The sequence below is a fragment of the Clupea harengus genome, chromosome 3 (assembly GCF_900700415.2).
Source record: "Clupea harengus chromosome 3, Ch_v2.0.2, whole genome shotgun sequence".
In the NCBI taxonomy this organism is placed as follows: domain Eukaryota; kingdom Metazoa; phylum Chordata; class Actinopteri; order Clupeiformes; family Clupeidae; genus Clupea; species Clupea harengus.
This window is the reverse complement of record NC_045154.1, coordinates 11,499,280-11,515,364: the sequence shown is the minus strand read 5'-3', so window position 1 is coordinate 11,515,364 and position 16,085 is coordinate 11,499,280. Positions and strand designations below refer to the sequence as shown.

The following is a 16,085-nucleotide window of genomic DNA, read 5'->3' as shown; positions in this document are numbered from 1 at the left end:
CTAAAGTCACCACCCTCTCTCCTACTGACCTACTGTCTCTAACACTATTACTCCTGAGGTGGACTTGTCACCACTACTAAGTTAACCTTGTCCATAGTGCTAGTAGAACTATGAAGTAATGTTCACTGCATGTTTTTATTGAATTCGCAACAAACCTCCAGTTGTAAAACCTCTCTTTCTCTATTAGTCTAAAGTCTAAAAACACGTTTTAATTATCAATACAATTTCGAAATATTCCATCATTGAATTTCATTTGTGTTTAAAGATTATAATGTTTTTATTTACCTTTGGAATTATAATTTCATGGTACAATGAAACATCATACCCTCACTTCAAGTGTCAGAAAGGGTTCCAACATTATCATCATCATCATGGAATCCGAAAGAACCGTGTCTATTAGCTTTCTCTTCTGCAGCTGCCTTGTTTATTAGTAATCTTCTAATAAGAGTGCGAACTCACAAGCTGGCTTGGCTACAGAGGTGCTATAATTGTTGTTGTCTGTGGTAATCGGCATTTAGGGACCATCAGCGGTGTTTATGCAAGACGAGGGACAAGCTGAGGTAGTGATGACACCATCATTTGCAACAAAGAACAGCAGCATCACAAGCAGAGATTTGTTGTGTCTCTTCCTCTAGGAAAACCTGCTACCTTTCGTGATTGACAAAAATCATTGCAAACCAGGGCTATTACAGTTAACCTATGACTAAAACTAAACTAAACTAAATAAATAAAAACTACAATGACCAATGCAACACAAACTAAAACGAAATAGAACTGCAGGTAAAATTAGCTTTATTTTCGTTTTCCCCCCTCATGTGCGCTGTGGTTGCTATATCATATCCTGTTCTGTTTGACTTCTTGAGAGACACTAGCCAAAATGACCTATTTAATGTCATAGATTCTTTCATCATAGCTTCATCAGCTTATATAAATCAAGGCACAATACCTGAAAAACTAAAATAAACACTAAAACTAAACAAAAACTGAAATAAAACTTGTCAATTCCTCAAAATAAAAATAAAACTGAAACTACTTATGCCCCAGTAAAACTTAATCAAAAACCAAACTGAACAACTAAACAAAAATTAAAACCAATAAAAGTTTCAAAACTACAATAACTCTGCTACAAACTAACAATTCATGGGAGCTCAGGGTGGTTGAGCATAGTTGAGCCGTACTGTGGTTCCTTGGCATGGGTTACTCACCTCGTCAGCCATGCTAGTGTGAGGAAGGGGGGAGATGGAGGTTGGGTTACCTGCTTAGAAGGGGTCTGGTCATTAGTGTGAGGAAGGGGGAGATGGAGGTTGCGTCACCTGCTTAGAAGGGGTCTGGTCATTTGTGGTAAAGAGTGAGAAGGGGGCTTTGGTTCAAGCGCTGCTTCCTGCCGCAGCACACAACAGCAGTCACGTTAGGGTCTCTGTTTCTCTTTGACAAATCCATGCTTTCACTCTCTCGTCCATCACACATTAGATATAGACATTACACATGATAGACATTGCACAACTGATACATATATCACATGAACACTAACATTACATACATCAAACAAATTAGACATGCATGATTTTGTTTGCATATATGTAAAGTGTGTTGGAAAAGAAGAAAGACACTTTTAGTAGAATGATTCGTTTTATTGCACTAGCCTAGTATTATCTATTTTGCATAACTTGCATGCTGTATGATGCAATCTGTCTCAAGCGCATATTATGTTTGAATTGTGAACATCCTACAGCCATTCTATAGCCAATCTATAGCCATTACTGATTTTACCATTAAGTGTTTTTCTGAAGTTTACTCTATAAAAAACAAAATAACTGACGGTGTATCTCCCTCCTGCCTTTAGGTACGTACCAGGGCCAGTGGGTGGGCGGCATGCGCCATGGTTACGGGATGCGTCAAAGTGTCCCGTACGGGATGGCAGCAGTCATCCGCTCCCCTCTGCGCACCTCTATAAACTCTCTCCGCTCCGAACACAGCAATGGCTCCGCCCTGCTGCCCGACAGGGTAGGGTGTGTCACTGGGCCTTCAGGTGGCGGCCCTGGGAGCATGGCTACCAGCCCGTCGGTGTCACGTGGCGGCTTTGTCCTGACAGCTCAGAGCAGCGAGACAGAGCTTCTGGGGGCAGCAAAGAGACGTGGACTGTTTCGGCGGTCACTGCTGTCGGGGTTGAAGCTGCGCAAGTCGGAGTCGCGCAGCTCGTTGAGCAGTCAGCGGAGTAAACAGAGCTCATTCCGCAGCGAGGCCGGGATGAGCACTGTTAGTTCCGCATCCAATGCCTCTGACGTTAACTCCACCATCAGTTTGGGAGATGGTGAATCTGAGCTGGCTGCTGCTGAGGTCACACCCGATGATGTGGACGCTACTGCGACTGAGACGTACGCAGGCGAGTGGAAGAATGACAAGCGCACAGGCTGCGGAGTTAGCCGGCGCTCTGACGGACTGTGTTACCATGGTGAATGGCTTAGCAACAAGCGTCATGGATATGGATGCACCACGTTCCCTGACGGAACCAAAGAGGAGGGCAAGTACAAACAGAACATTCTGGTGAGCGGAAAAAGGAAGAACCTCATCCCACTCCGTGCGAGTAAGATCCGAGAGAAGGTGGACCGAGCCATGGAGGCCGCGGAAAAGGCTGCAGACGTAGCCAAGCAGAAGGTCGAGATCGCCCAGTCCAGGTGAGCAGGGTTGGGTCTGATCAGGGGATCGTCCGCTGGTTAGTGGTGGGAAGCTTTTAGTTGGTAGTTGAAGATGAAGGGGGTCAAGTGGATGATTATTTGTGGACTGATTAAGTGATGATGGGTGTGTCAGAGGGATTGCTGCTTACAATAAGGATTTACTTGAGAGTTCTATCAAAACCCCTGACTTCAGGTTTTCAAATACCTTTAAAACTCCCCCGGCCAATCTTAGGCCCACCTAGCATACCCAGCTGTTTGAGCCTCTAGAAGATCCATCGGGGAGTTGGTAGTCTTGAGTATGACTAAAGACAATACCACTGCAAGCTGATGTAGTTCAACTCTTGCAATACTTGGCTATAGAGCAGGCAAGGCAAGATTAAGTTCAGAAGAACCAAAAAGGGGTAACTTCCACGCAATGATTTCAAACTATATCTCTGTGAGGTAGATTGTCTTCCATGGTAGACAACTTGGTCAACATGCTTCTTTCCCTTCCATTCATACCCTCTCACCTTACTCAGATTCTCCTTGGTTTAGGAGGACAACTGTCTGGATAAGTTTTAAGGCTGCATGTTTTATGCTTTGGCAATGTAGGAATATTTTTGTATGTGATAGACAAGGATTAACTCATGAGATATAAATTGGTTTATTTAACGGGACTGAGAAGGGAACTGTTACATTTTAAAATCAGGATGGATTAATTGGCCACACGTGTCTTTGATGGGCATGGTTTCACACAGGTAGAACGCTCTGATTGAGGGAAAGTCAGATAGCAGGGTTAGACCTAATTGGCCGGAGGGGTCAACCAAACAAAAGATAGGTGGGAGTAACCAGATAACTTTAAAAAAGGCAAACGCACCATTCATTAGGTGAGATTCATCCTTGGGGCCTCTTCTATTGACACTTAGAGTTTGTCAATACAATCAAATCTGTGAGATCAATGCATCCGAGTCTCTGACCTCTGATTGAGAAAGTTGTGAGATGTTTCCCCAACAGCAGCTATCCGGTCATTTAAATCAAACACATCCCAAGGTCAACCAATCCATGACTGGGCAGTGGGCAACTAAGTTCCTCCTGAACTGGGCCGTATCAGTCCTTACTTTAGTAGGTCTTTGGATGAATCCACAGGGATCGCTTGATACATTCATGATTTATCTTTATAAGACCAGTTTAGGACAATAGACAAACTACCAAACATCCTTTGCCTTTCTCACTGAAAGACAGGGTTGGACAGCCTGTCGAAAGCCCCGGGACATTTCCCCGGTGGCCTGACAAGTCATTTTTGGCCTGCAGAGAACAGTCAACTTGACCAGTGATAATACAGCAAGCAGGTATGAGTTAACAGACCTCTCATAATCCACGCATCAAGCGCAACTCTCATTCTCACGGCAGTGAGATGAAGTTTGTGGGTGGTCCTGGTCAGCAGGTGCCACAGGAGCAGATCTGGTGAACGACATCCATCGCAGTCAGTTGCTCTTTGGGGTTCTTTCTGAGTTGCTTCTTATATGCTAATAGCTCAGCACATGCTCTTTGGAGTTATTTGGGTCATTCCTGAAGGCACACAAGTAGGAGGGAAAGAGGGAGAGAAAGAGGGAGATAGAGATACAGGAGGGAGGGGGTGGAGAAAGAGAGAGAGAGAAAGAGATTTCCGCATTATGCCAGCAGTGTTGGCTGCAAGCCGGAGAGGCCAGGATGACAGAGATGGAAAAGGGACAGCTCTATCTCTGTCTCTCACTCTCTGTATGTTGCACACATACACATGAAGGGGCAGATCTCCTTACTTATATTTTACTCCTACCCCTTGTTTTTGAGTGCCCCTTCATTTTCGAGTAGCCCCTCAAAACAGAGTTACAGGGAGGAGTGGTTGATATATCCCCAATGAAAGGGGACAGCCCTCAAGAGCCCTGCCCACCTGCACTGCTTTTAAAGGAGCGGTGTATATAATGCACTGCTTTGAAAGGAGCGGTGTATATAATGCACTGCTTTTAAAGGAGCGGTGTATATAAACAACAACTTTCTCCTATCCCTCGATCCAAGCCTGGCATATGATTACCACCTAGTAGCCACTAGAGAACATGCTATCAGAGAAGGTTACACAATAGCCTACTCCAAGACATGTACTGTATGTGAGTGTATCTGTGAAACTCATTAAATCATACATGTGGATCTGCCCCCCACCTTTGTCTCCCCTTCATGCATAGGTATGCAACTGCTATATTTGTCTGTCCTGCTAACCCTTAAATCTCATTAACCTCCTCAGTTTCCCAGACAGCACCATGCTAAGCACAACCAGTCAGTTTGAGCACAGGCTATCCAGCTCACGATTGAGCATATCTACTGGCAAACAGCCACTGGGGGTGCTGGTTAACTTCTGCTCTCTTAGAGCCAGGCTACCTTGCAGATAGTTTACTATGAAAGCAGATAGCTAGAGAACAAGCACACCATCTCAGTGTTCGGCATGAGACTCACATAGGGTCCATGCTAACAAGCTAACTGTTATCGTTGCTACAAGTATTTTCCCCATTATTAGCCTAACTAGTCATCAGTATGACTTAAGTATGATCATTTTGTTCAGTATTGTTATAACTTGTTATAACTTAAGTATGAGAATACAGTTAATTATGGTTATAACTTGCAACAGTGCAGCTGTTGTGTCAGCACTATCTGCACTATGGCTACGGTCAGTTAGTTCAGCCTGCCTGTAGAAGCAGCCCCTCAGAGAGAGGAAAATGCCTGGGCCTAAAGACAGAATTGTGCATATCATGTCACCTTTATAAAGACAACACATATATTTAAGGACATCTCATAACATTGTAAGAATCTTTATTATTACTTATTATAATTATTATTACATCAATCCCCCAGACACCAAAACTTAGTCTGAGGTCCTGAATCTTCATGTGCATTTGTTTTTGCATATATTTTATCCCATTCAGAGGTAATGCATCACAGTGGGAAATATGTCTTTATTTGTGGTTCATACATACAAGGCTAATCTCATGTTCACGTTTCACTAAATTGCAAGACATTTGACCTTTGAATGTTATGCTGTCATGCTTAACTGTCCGCCAACTCAGTGCACTCAGTGGACCCCAACAGTCTCCACTGTGTTATGTGGTCCCTGACTCATAACCAATTAGCTAGATGGGGAAAATGATGTGTTTCTTTGGAAGTTAGCTCGGCTGCATAGTTACACATTATAGGTCTGTGGAATACCTGTTGTGCGTAACCATGACAACATCGGTGTGACAGGGCTGTGGAAACCTAAAAGGGATGCCTGTAGCTACTGCTGGCTGTGCAGACTGGTGGCTGCAACCCCCCTCCTACCCTGCCACCTCGCCACCCCCCATTTCCCTTAGTTAAACAATGTTTGACTATTCAAACTCTTACTCATACAGTTCCTGCCTGAAGGGGATAGTTTCACTAACTAGCCTAACACAGTGTGAGAGTGAACAGAGGACTCCTATCCTCTCTCTCTCTCTCTCTCTCTCTTTCTTTCTTTCTTTTTCTTTCTTTTCTTTCTCTCTCTCTCTCTCTCTCTCTCTACTTCATGCCATCCATCCCCCCTCCCCATACACACTGCAATGGTTGCTAGGATACAAGTAGGCAGGAGGAGAGCTGTGCCACAGATTGTTTTGGTCCCTATACTGACCTCATCTAACCTCTCGCAAACACACATTAAACACATTGCATACACACTTACACACACACATTGAGACACATCTAGTATACACTCACACACACATTAAACACATTGCATACACACTTACACACACACATGAAAACACATGTACACACTCACATTCACATTAAAAACATTGCATGCACACTTACACACACACATTAAAACAAATGAACACCGTCACACACATCTTAAACACATCATGTATACACTCACACACACATTAAAACACATTGCATACGCACACATTAAAACACATCACATACACACTCATGCACACACATAAAAACACATCATGTACATGCTCACACACAGATTAAAATACATAATACATACACACCACACACGTACACACTTTAAAACACATGACGTACACACACACACACACACACACACACACACACACACATCACATTTATATTCAGGCACACACATTAAACATATCATATGCACACTCACAAATACACATTAAATACACCCACATACCCCGCACACACAGATCACATACACACTCATTCTCTTTCCCTCCCACACACATTATTGCCTTCCCACACCAACACACACCAACACACGCTAATCAATTCTGACACATACATATATGCATCCACGCACATCAGTCAGCCAGAGACACACATATATGTGAATAGCATATACACTCTCGTACATACACTGACATGCACCAATCTGTGACTCACACACACACACACACACACACACACACACACACACTCGCTCTGCTCTGTTTTACACACACATGCACACACACCATTTGCTGTGCATGGCTTGGCTTGGCTGGCTGGCTGGCTGGCGGAAGAGAGCTAGCGGCAAAAAGAAACAGAAAAAAATCAATAGACATTGACATACAATACTGCATCAAGACAGCAACTGCACAAACAAGGAGAGAGAGAGAATGAGGAAGGGCGAGAAAGAGCAATAGACAGGCAAAGTAACAGAGAGGCTGTCCCCTTGAGGAATCAAGAAATCAAAATGAGAGGTAGAGAAAGAGACAGAGAAATGTATAATGAGGGAGAGACAGTGTGTGTGCGTGAATGTGTGTGTGTGTGTGCATGTGTGTGTGTGAGACAGAGAGAGTGTGTACTCTAGTAGGGAACACTGGTTCTGTGGATAAATTATTGATGAGTCTGCAGTTCTTAGAGGTTTAGAGCGAATAGAAGCCTGAAATCTGGGGAAAAGGGTCTACAACCACACACACACACTGTCTCTGACACACACAGAGACTCACATTCACACTGATTTAGTCATACACACACACACACACACACACACACACACAGACATACACACTTTGACACACACATACACACTCACACACACACACACACAGTCACAAACAAACACTCACAAATACATGAATATTGCCCATTCTCATTTCCACGTATAAAGTCTCACACAAACAGAAGCATTCGATCAAGATCATCCACAAACACACACACACCACACATGCAGAATGATACACTCACTCACACACTGTTGCCAGGGTTTTCTGGTCCCACATCGCTGGAAACATGCAACGGTTACAATCACCATGGCGCCCACTCTCTGTCTTTCCCAAACACACACTCAAAAACACACATTTAACAAACTCTCATCACTTGTCTCTTCATTTAATGGGGGGGGGGGGACTATAAATATAGCATTCTGGCATCCCTAAGGACAGTGACAGGAGTTGTATTGTAGGGCAGTGATCTGGCTTGAAATTAAAATAGATTACTTTGGATAAAAGGTTAGCAATGTGCTTCTGAGCAAGTGATGTTTCTGAATGAATATGCAGTTCTTATGTAATTCAAGAATACCCTCTTTGTAACACCCCCATCTCTCTCTCTCTCTCTCTCTCTCTCCTCGTCTCTCTCAGTTCTCTCCTCTCGTCTCCTCCTCTCTCTCTCTTCTCTCCTCTCGTCTCTCTTTCTCTCTCTCTCTCTTCTCTCTCTCTCTCTCTCTCTCTCTCCTCTCCAGGACTGCCCATGCTGGAGGTAAGGCGGAGGCAGCAGCCAGTGCTTCTCTGAAGGCCCAAGAGGAGTGTCATCTGGCCCGGCTTACTGCTAAAGAGTTCAGCCCCTCCTTCCAGCAGCACAGAAATGGTGAGGAGAACCTACAGATCTACATATTTCACCTATCAGACTTATCACCACCACCTTAACCACCATGAAAACATGTGACCACTATTTGATTATAAAAAAAACATTGCTTGGTTCAATGTATGTACTTATTTCAAGAATGTCAATGTGGAAATGCAGCTTTTTATGGGGGAAGGTAACAGGTCAGCGGATTCAGTGGAAAACTACAGAGAACATGTCCTGTGATCCTGTGGGATTCATCATGGCTATTCTGTCGCCTCTCAAGCTAATATTGTCACATCAAGTTTTCAATAATTCTCACATATCTACACTTCTCATATCCTCTCACAGTCTCTCAAACATCTCTCACATGTTACATCTGAGTTGTGTGTTCTACTTTGACTGAGGTATGCACAGCAAGGGAATTAAGATATATGTGATAAGCCAGGATAAGATAACCTGCAAAACACACACACACACACACACACACAAATTCTCTCCCCCACTGTGGCAGGCGGAGGTGAGTGATGCCAACAGCATCAGGAGGCTCACTAACACACACATACACACGCACACATACACACACACACACATACTGGTGCCATCCCCTGCTGTGCCAGGTAGAGCTGAGTGATGCCAAGAGCAACAGGAGGCTGAGAAGAGGTCATCACTGACCTTTATAAAGCGCCCACACACACTCACAAACTGGAGGAAGAAGATACACTCTCACACACACACAGATAAACATGCACACATAGGTACTCTGTCAGTTCTGCTCTCATACAACGTACTGTTGCGAGGTGGCACAGATGAATGCAGACAGACACAGTTTGTTCCCCATACACCATGTGACCCAGGAGTGTCACTCCCTTGGATCCAGTACACAGGAGGCAGGTCTTATACTTAGGGATGGGTATCGTTTGGTTTTTATCCGATACCGGTACATAACCGATACTTTTAAAACGATACCGGTGCCTAAACGGTGCCGGAACCGATACTTTTATAAAAAAATAAAAAAATGTTTACGATTGACGACATTTAAGAAAGGCTTTATTGCCAAATATATGAACTGTTTAAAGTAGATTATATATATAAATAAATACAAAACACCTTTTAACTTAAAACTTAAATAATATATGAACTGTTAACAAAAGTTTAGACTATACTTAAATAAATACAAAACACACACACACACACTCTGTACACACACTACAGCTCAATACTTCAGCAATTCTTTTGTTCAATTCAATTTTTTTTCTTCAAATTGAACAATATATTAACTGTTTGAAGTATATTATAAATATAAATACATACAAAACACTTGGCTTCAAACTTTTTAACTTCAAACTATGAACATTATATTAACTGTAAACAACAGTTTATAGTATACTTAAATAAATATAAATAAATACAAAAAACAGCTTCAAACTTCTTTTGCAAAAATATGAGCATATTTGCCTTTGGAGTCAAAAATGTATTATTTTGTTTGCATTTATTTCATGAAATTTCAGCATTTTATGATTTGTTTATACCTATCTTTTCTAGCTTGTTTATAGTTAATCTTGTTACTTGAACACACTGAGTACGAGAAAATGTGTACTGCCCCTTCAAGAGACTACCGTAGGTTAAGTATAGCTGTCATCTCCGTTTATTTTTCAGTCTTCGGTTGCTGAACTGCCGTTGACTCTTGCCTTCTCTCCACTCTTTTCACGCAATTGTTTTGTTGCATTTGCTGCACGTCGCGATGTTTGAATATTTTGGTGCGAAATACAGCCACACTTTTGACCGTTTACCTTTCGGTATTTTCTCTGTTAAAAGGTTGATGGCTAGTTCTGTTTGTGCTTGCTCTGTGAAATGCTGCATGCTCTTCACTGTCATAAGACTGTTGCTATGAAAACACCAATGAGCGTGAGCGACACAGGACAAAGTTTACATTGGGAGCTGGGGCAGTTTTACATGTGCCCCGCGGAATCTGCCTAGCAACCGTTTTCAATTGGCTCAGGCACCGAAATGAAGCACCGAAATCTGCGTTGCATTTCGGTCCGGGTAGGTACCGGTTGTATTGGAACCGGTTCCATATTGGTACCGGTTCTCGGTACCCAACCCTACTTATACTCTGACACGACATTTACACTGACAGTGGACAGATACGCTAACATAAAACAGGGCTAGAATAAGGCATCAAACAACAATGAAACACGGATTAAATGATAACGGCTACTCACACTAACACCAGACACAAAAAGGGAAGGCATAATCACATTATGCCAATATAGAATGCTGAATTACCAAACAAACAGTTCCTTATTCGCAGGGCGTGCTGGGAGCTGGCTCACCCACACACACGGAAGCATGCAAACCCCTTGCTCACTACAGTTCACTGAAAGGATGGAAAGTTCCTGCAATTGTTGAGTGAAGATGTATTATTTATATTTACTTACTATGATTTTGCCACATTATTCCCACAATTTGAAATTGAATGTGGAAATTCTAGTTTTACAGTAATAATTCACAGAGTGTGCATACCCTGCAAAAAGCTTACTTACCCAATCACCAGCGTTAAGATTTTACCAATGATATCTACCAGCCTTGAGTCTTCCCTCTGTACCTTTCTCACTGAATACAATGAATGGGAGGAATAGTTTAAAAACTTCTCTGATTAGAAATAACTTAGAATTATTATAATTACAATATACATAGACTACATTTACGGTTATGATTCAGCACTACCTATTTTTTATAATGTATTTCTAACAGCTTGTTGTGCACCTTTGATTGTTATATAATGTGCTTTGTACTTTATACATCACAATTCAGAATGAAGAGTTGATACTGGGTCAAGCCCAGCTAGTACTGATGCTAGCCAGAATTCATTGGTTTTACTGGATTACCTACTTGAACTCTCTGTGCTTAATATGAACATGTTTCCCTTGAGCTCAATAAAATGTGGGTCTTTTGACGCAACTGAGATGTCTGTAAGTGTCCTGTCCACATCTTGTACATCTGATGACGGTCTCTTGTGTGTGCTCTGACTCCTGTCCTGTGCTGTTTGTCCAGGTGTCGAGTGCAAGCGTCCGAAGCAACAGGTGTCCAGCGAGAATGAGCTGGAGGTGCTGTCCAGTAGCACAGCCGACAGCCCAGACCTCTACATGAAGACCACGCCTCCAAACCTAAGCCCTCCCACCGGTCGGCCCACCTCCCCCAAGAGCTCCGCCAACCGGCGCAAGAGCACTCGCTTCCTGCGTCAGAGTGCAGTGGACGACGAACAGGCGGGAGGAGGGGCCACAGAGATCCAGGTCTTACTGGAGGGGCCCGGCGGGGCCCGGGGATCCAGCAGTCGAGGGGGCAGCCGCTCCAACACCCCCTCAGCACCGGACGCCCACAACAACGGACACAAGCACCCGGCCAATCACAGACCACGAGAGCACGGCTCCTCATCCAATCACAAGGCGGGGCGGGGCACGCGAAGTGGGCATCGCCTGCAGCAGGGCGACGGACTGGGCCAGCTGGACGAGGAGAAGCTGAGCAACTACGAGATAGAGATGCGGCCACTGCAACCCCGGGACTCCACTTCCCAGAAGCACCACGGACATGACGAGCATCACCATGGCGACGCGCGCTCTAACACACAACAGAGACAGCGGGCAAAGCTTGGGGAGCGGGCCCGGGAGGGGGGCAAAGACAGAGGTGGGTCGGGGGACTCAGAGCTGAAGCAGGACATTCGAGGGGGAGGGGAGAAGCCGGACAGTCGACCACTGCGGAGGGACCTGACCCTCTCCCCCCCACAGAAGTCAAAACCCATTGCACTAGAACACAATGGCAAGACCCAGCTCAAGACTACTGGGGTGAGACAGAGCAACATCTCTCAATCTCTCTCTCTCCTCCACTCCATTTCAGCACTTTCATTTGATCTCTCTCTCTCTATCTCTCGCTCTCTCTCTCTCTTTCTGTCATCACACTATCTAAACATTCGTGTAATACAAACTCCTTGACCTTCTTGTTTGCAGTGATTGGCAGGCTGAAGATCGTATTAGCAGCTCTTGCCATTATATTACACTGCTGCACCTTCATACTAGGAAACCATACTACACAACAAGACACAACACTGTTGCATCCTCATGCTCTTAACTCCTATACTAAATTGTTTTTTCAAAATACATTGTACTGCACTATTGCACCACCTTACTGTTGTGTCCGGGTGGGGGCACGCATTAAATAAGAAAGAAGCGTTGGAGAGGCTGATAACGTAACTGATATTTATTACTAGTAAGAACAGGTAGCCCTGGCTCATCAGGAGCGCAGAGTGGAGTGCGGGCAGAGTCCATGTATAAGAGGGCGAAAGAGGGGAGCGCATCCCCTTTAAAGTCCCCCATGACCTGAAGGATCATGGGAGCTGAAGTGGCAATATGCATACACAACACTTACCACTATACTGGACCACATTGCACTGACCTACTATGTAATAGTCTACCTTACCAAGGACCTGGACCTCCTTTTAGCCAAGTTTGGGAGTACGGCAATTGCTTTTGGCTGGTATATGACTTTACCATTCAAACACTCTTCAAGTCTAAAATCTAACTGGGAAGTTAACATTTGGTTTTAATCAATGAAAGATAGATGAATCTTAAAGGAATGTATGACTGAAATACTCTGGGGTAGCTTGAAGATATTTTCAATAAATTACAATTTAATATAATGATGTAATTAAGGACAGAAATCACCTCCGTTACTGAATTTGGCCCATTTTGATTTAATAGTTTTAATAATTTCTTTTTATTACAAATCTGAGGCCAGACTCAATTGAATGCCTTACTAATCTGATGTATTCCTACAAAGACATCTGATTTGCTGTTTTCTTCCCCGGGGTACTTAAGGGGAGGCATTTAGGTGGTCTGCAAACTCGACGGTTAACTGTTTGGTTGTGTGTATTTGCACTACAGTTTATGTCATGTGTAGATTGTGTGTATGTTGTATGAAGGATCTGTGTGAACGACATTTAGGTTGTGTTGTACTGGTATTGCTCTCACTCGAATATACTGAGAGGGATATTTTGGTGAAGGATCTTGATCAAAGCTTAGATACACATACACACACACACACACACACACAGAGATGTCCTCCATACAAAACACTCATGCATGCATCCACACTCAAACACACACACACACACGCACACGCACACACACACACACACACACACACACACACACACACACACAAAGATGTCCTCTAGACACACACACACACACACACACACACACACAGGTGCCCTAGTGAATGCCCATTGCTCCTTAGTAACAGCAGCTTGGTAAAGGGCTTCTTTCCCAAGCACTGCCCAGCATTGGCTCATCCATGTTTGTTGCTAGGGAACAGCTTATGCCTCACTTCAGATGGAGCCAATGGGAGAGAAAGATGGGGGAAGGGGAGGGGGGAATGTTTGTAGCTGCTGAGAGCGGGCATTGCAGCAGAGTTGTGTAAGACAGGTTAATATGAAACAGAAACAGCTGCAGCTACATACATACACACACACAAACACACACACTTGTGCTTATTCACATACACATATACAAACATGTTCACACACTCACACGTTGGCACACACACATAAATGCTCTCATATACATGTATGGTACAAGTTATTCATACATACTACACTCGGACAGACAGGGAAGCCATATAGCCATACTTCAGAGCTCCATCAATAACACACATACACACATGCGCGCACAGGGACACATACAAACATGCGCGCACAGGCACACATATATACATGCACACAATGCCTTGTCGCTACACACACTACGTCTGCTTCATGATAGCTACATATTTGTGAGGTAAATATGTCGTTTGTCTAACTACAAAAGGAGTTTACAATGAAGGATTGGAGAGTGTGCTTATGTACTGTATGTTTGTGCTTACACCCTCAACACAGTGCATGCATTATCTAATCAATCAATAGTCATACAAACATGTAATAGTCCACACCTTCACACACACACACACCAGCCTAATAGCCATCAGATCAGCTCTACCCATCCCAATATCTCATCCTTATCATAGACTCTTGTGTGTATATACATATGTGAGGGGGATGCAGTATAAGTTTGTGTGTGTCATGGCTGCCAGCATTAATGTGCTCTCTCTCTCCCTCTCTCTCTGTCTCCTTCTCTCTCTCCCTCAACAGGGCTCCAGCTCCATTCTGGTTGTCATGGTGATTTTGCTCAATATAGGAGTGGCCATCTTGTTTATTCATTTTTTTATTTGAACTCTTTGGTCTCGGATGGCTCACCTTCTTCATGTCTCTCACAGCGTGGACGAACGGATGGACGGATGGACAGACAAGTACTAAGAGCAGGAAGGAGTGATGCTGACAGAGACAACATACACACACACACATGTGCGGTGGGACACACACAGTGACAGACACCCTAATGCAGCAGGACCTTTGGATGGACAGCCCTGCAAGCCTGTCTCTGCTAAAACTCTCAGCTCTGGGTTTCATTCCACAGTTACTGCATCCTTTGTAAAAGACTTCTAGTTAAACTTCTTTATTTATACAGTACATATATTAAGTTATCCATTAAGTTATTTCTGTATGATATTCAGTTTTTTTTTCTTTTGAAACTTTCCTGCCTTTCCAATGCAGCTGGTGGTTTTGGTGTTTTTCTGGATTTGAGTGTATGTTATCATGAGGGACAAGTTACCCTAACAGGGGTGTGTGTGTGTTCAAGTGTGTGTATGTACATGGGAGGGGAGTGTGTTCAAGTGTGTCAGAAGAGGTATGTGTCTGTGTGGTTGTGTCAGGAGAGTGTTGGCATGACATCAGTGGTGTGTGTGTATGTGGGTGTGTGTTGATTTGATGTCGGGGAGGGGGTTAAATGTCTTGATGATGGGAAACGGTTCCATCTCTCATCCCTACTCTTCCACATGTCCTCTCTCTCTCTCTCTTCCTCTGTCTCTCTTTCTCAGTCTTTCTCTGTGCATCTTCCCACCCCCCTCACCAGTCACCTTGCTCTCCTAACCCCACCCACCCCCTTCCCCTTTCTCCTCCTGTCCAACTCCACACAGACAACGGGATAGTGCCATGAGCGTGAATTAATGCGTGTCCATGTATGTGTGTGTGTGTGTGTGTGTGTGTATGTGTATGTGTGTGTGATGAGGTCTGAAATAGGGCTACCTCTTTCGGAGCATCAGCTGGAAGAGCCTTGTGATCCCCTCACGCCTGGTGAGCCACTCCCACAGAATGTACATAACCATGGCAACCTGCTGTTACCCAAGGTAACCAGGGGGAGCCAGTCCATATCCAGACCAACTTGATGGCAAGAGGAACTTTAAGCAGCAGAAAGGAAATGTGGTCCAAATAAATCGTGTGTGTGTGTGCGTGCGTGTGTGTTAGCTCTGTGTCAGCATGTGTGTGTATCCCACTTATCTGAAACATTTTCTCAGTTATGATCGTAGTGGAAAATGGTCTTAAGTTGAGCAGCAGACCCCACTCTGAAAGCAGCCCCTATCTCTGTTCCAGCTGTTCAGCTCTTCTGTGGACTTTTGGTCAGTGTTGGTGTGAGGGCTGCAATTCACTTCCTGCCAGGTGGCCCCTTCCACTAATTTTGTCAATCACACTGCAGCACCCTGTCTCGCTACCTCTCACTCACTTTC

At 44.0% G+C, this 16,085-nt stretch overlaps 1 protein-coding gene across 1 annotated transcript in view; it reads left to right on the top strand.

The window, feature by feature from the left end:
- Positions 1-16,085, top strand: part of jph3b (junctophilin 3b) — a 27,011-nt gene extending 10,926 nt beyond the window's left edge. The window contains exons 2-5 of the mRNA XM_012818362.3: positions 1,844-2,675; positions 8,329-8,453; positions 11,487-12,274; positions 14,614-16,085. Of these exons, the coding sequence (XP_012673816.2) occupies positions 1,844-2,675; positions 8,329-8,453; positions 11,487-12,274; positions 14,614-14,694 (1,826 nt within the window). The 3' untranslated portion in view covers positions 14,695-16,085. The remainder of the gene's footprint in view (positions 1-1,843; positions 2,676-8,328; positions 8,454-11,486; positions 12,275-14,613) is intronic.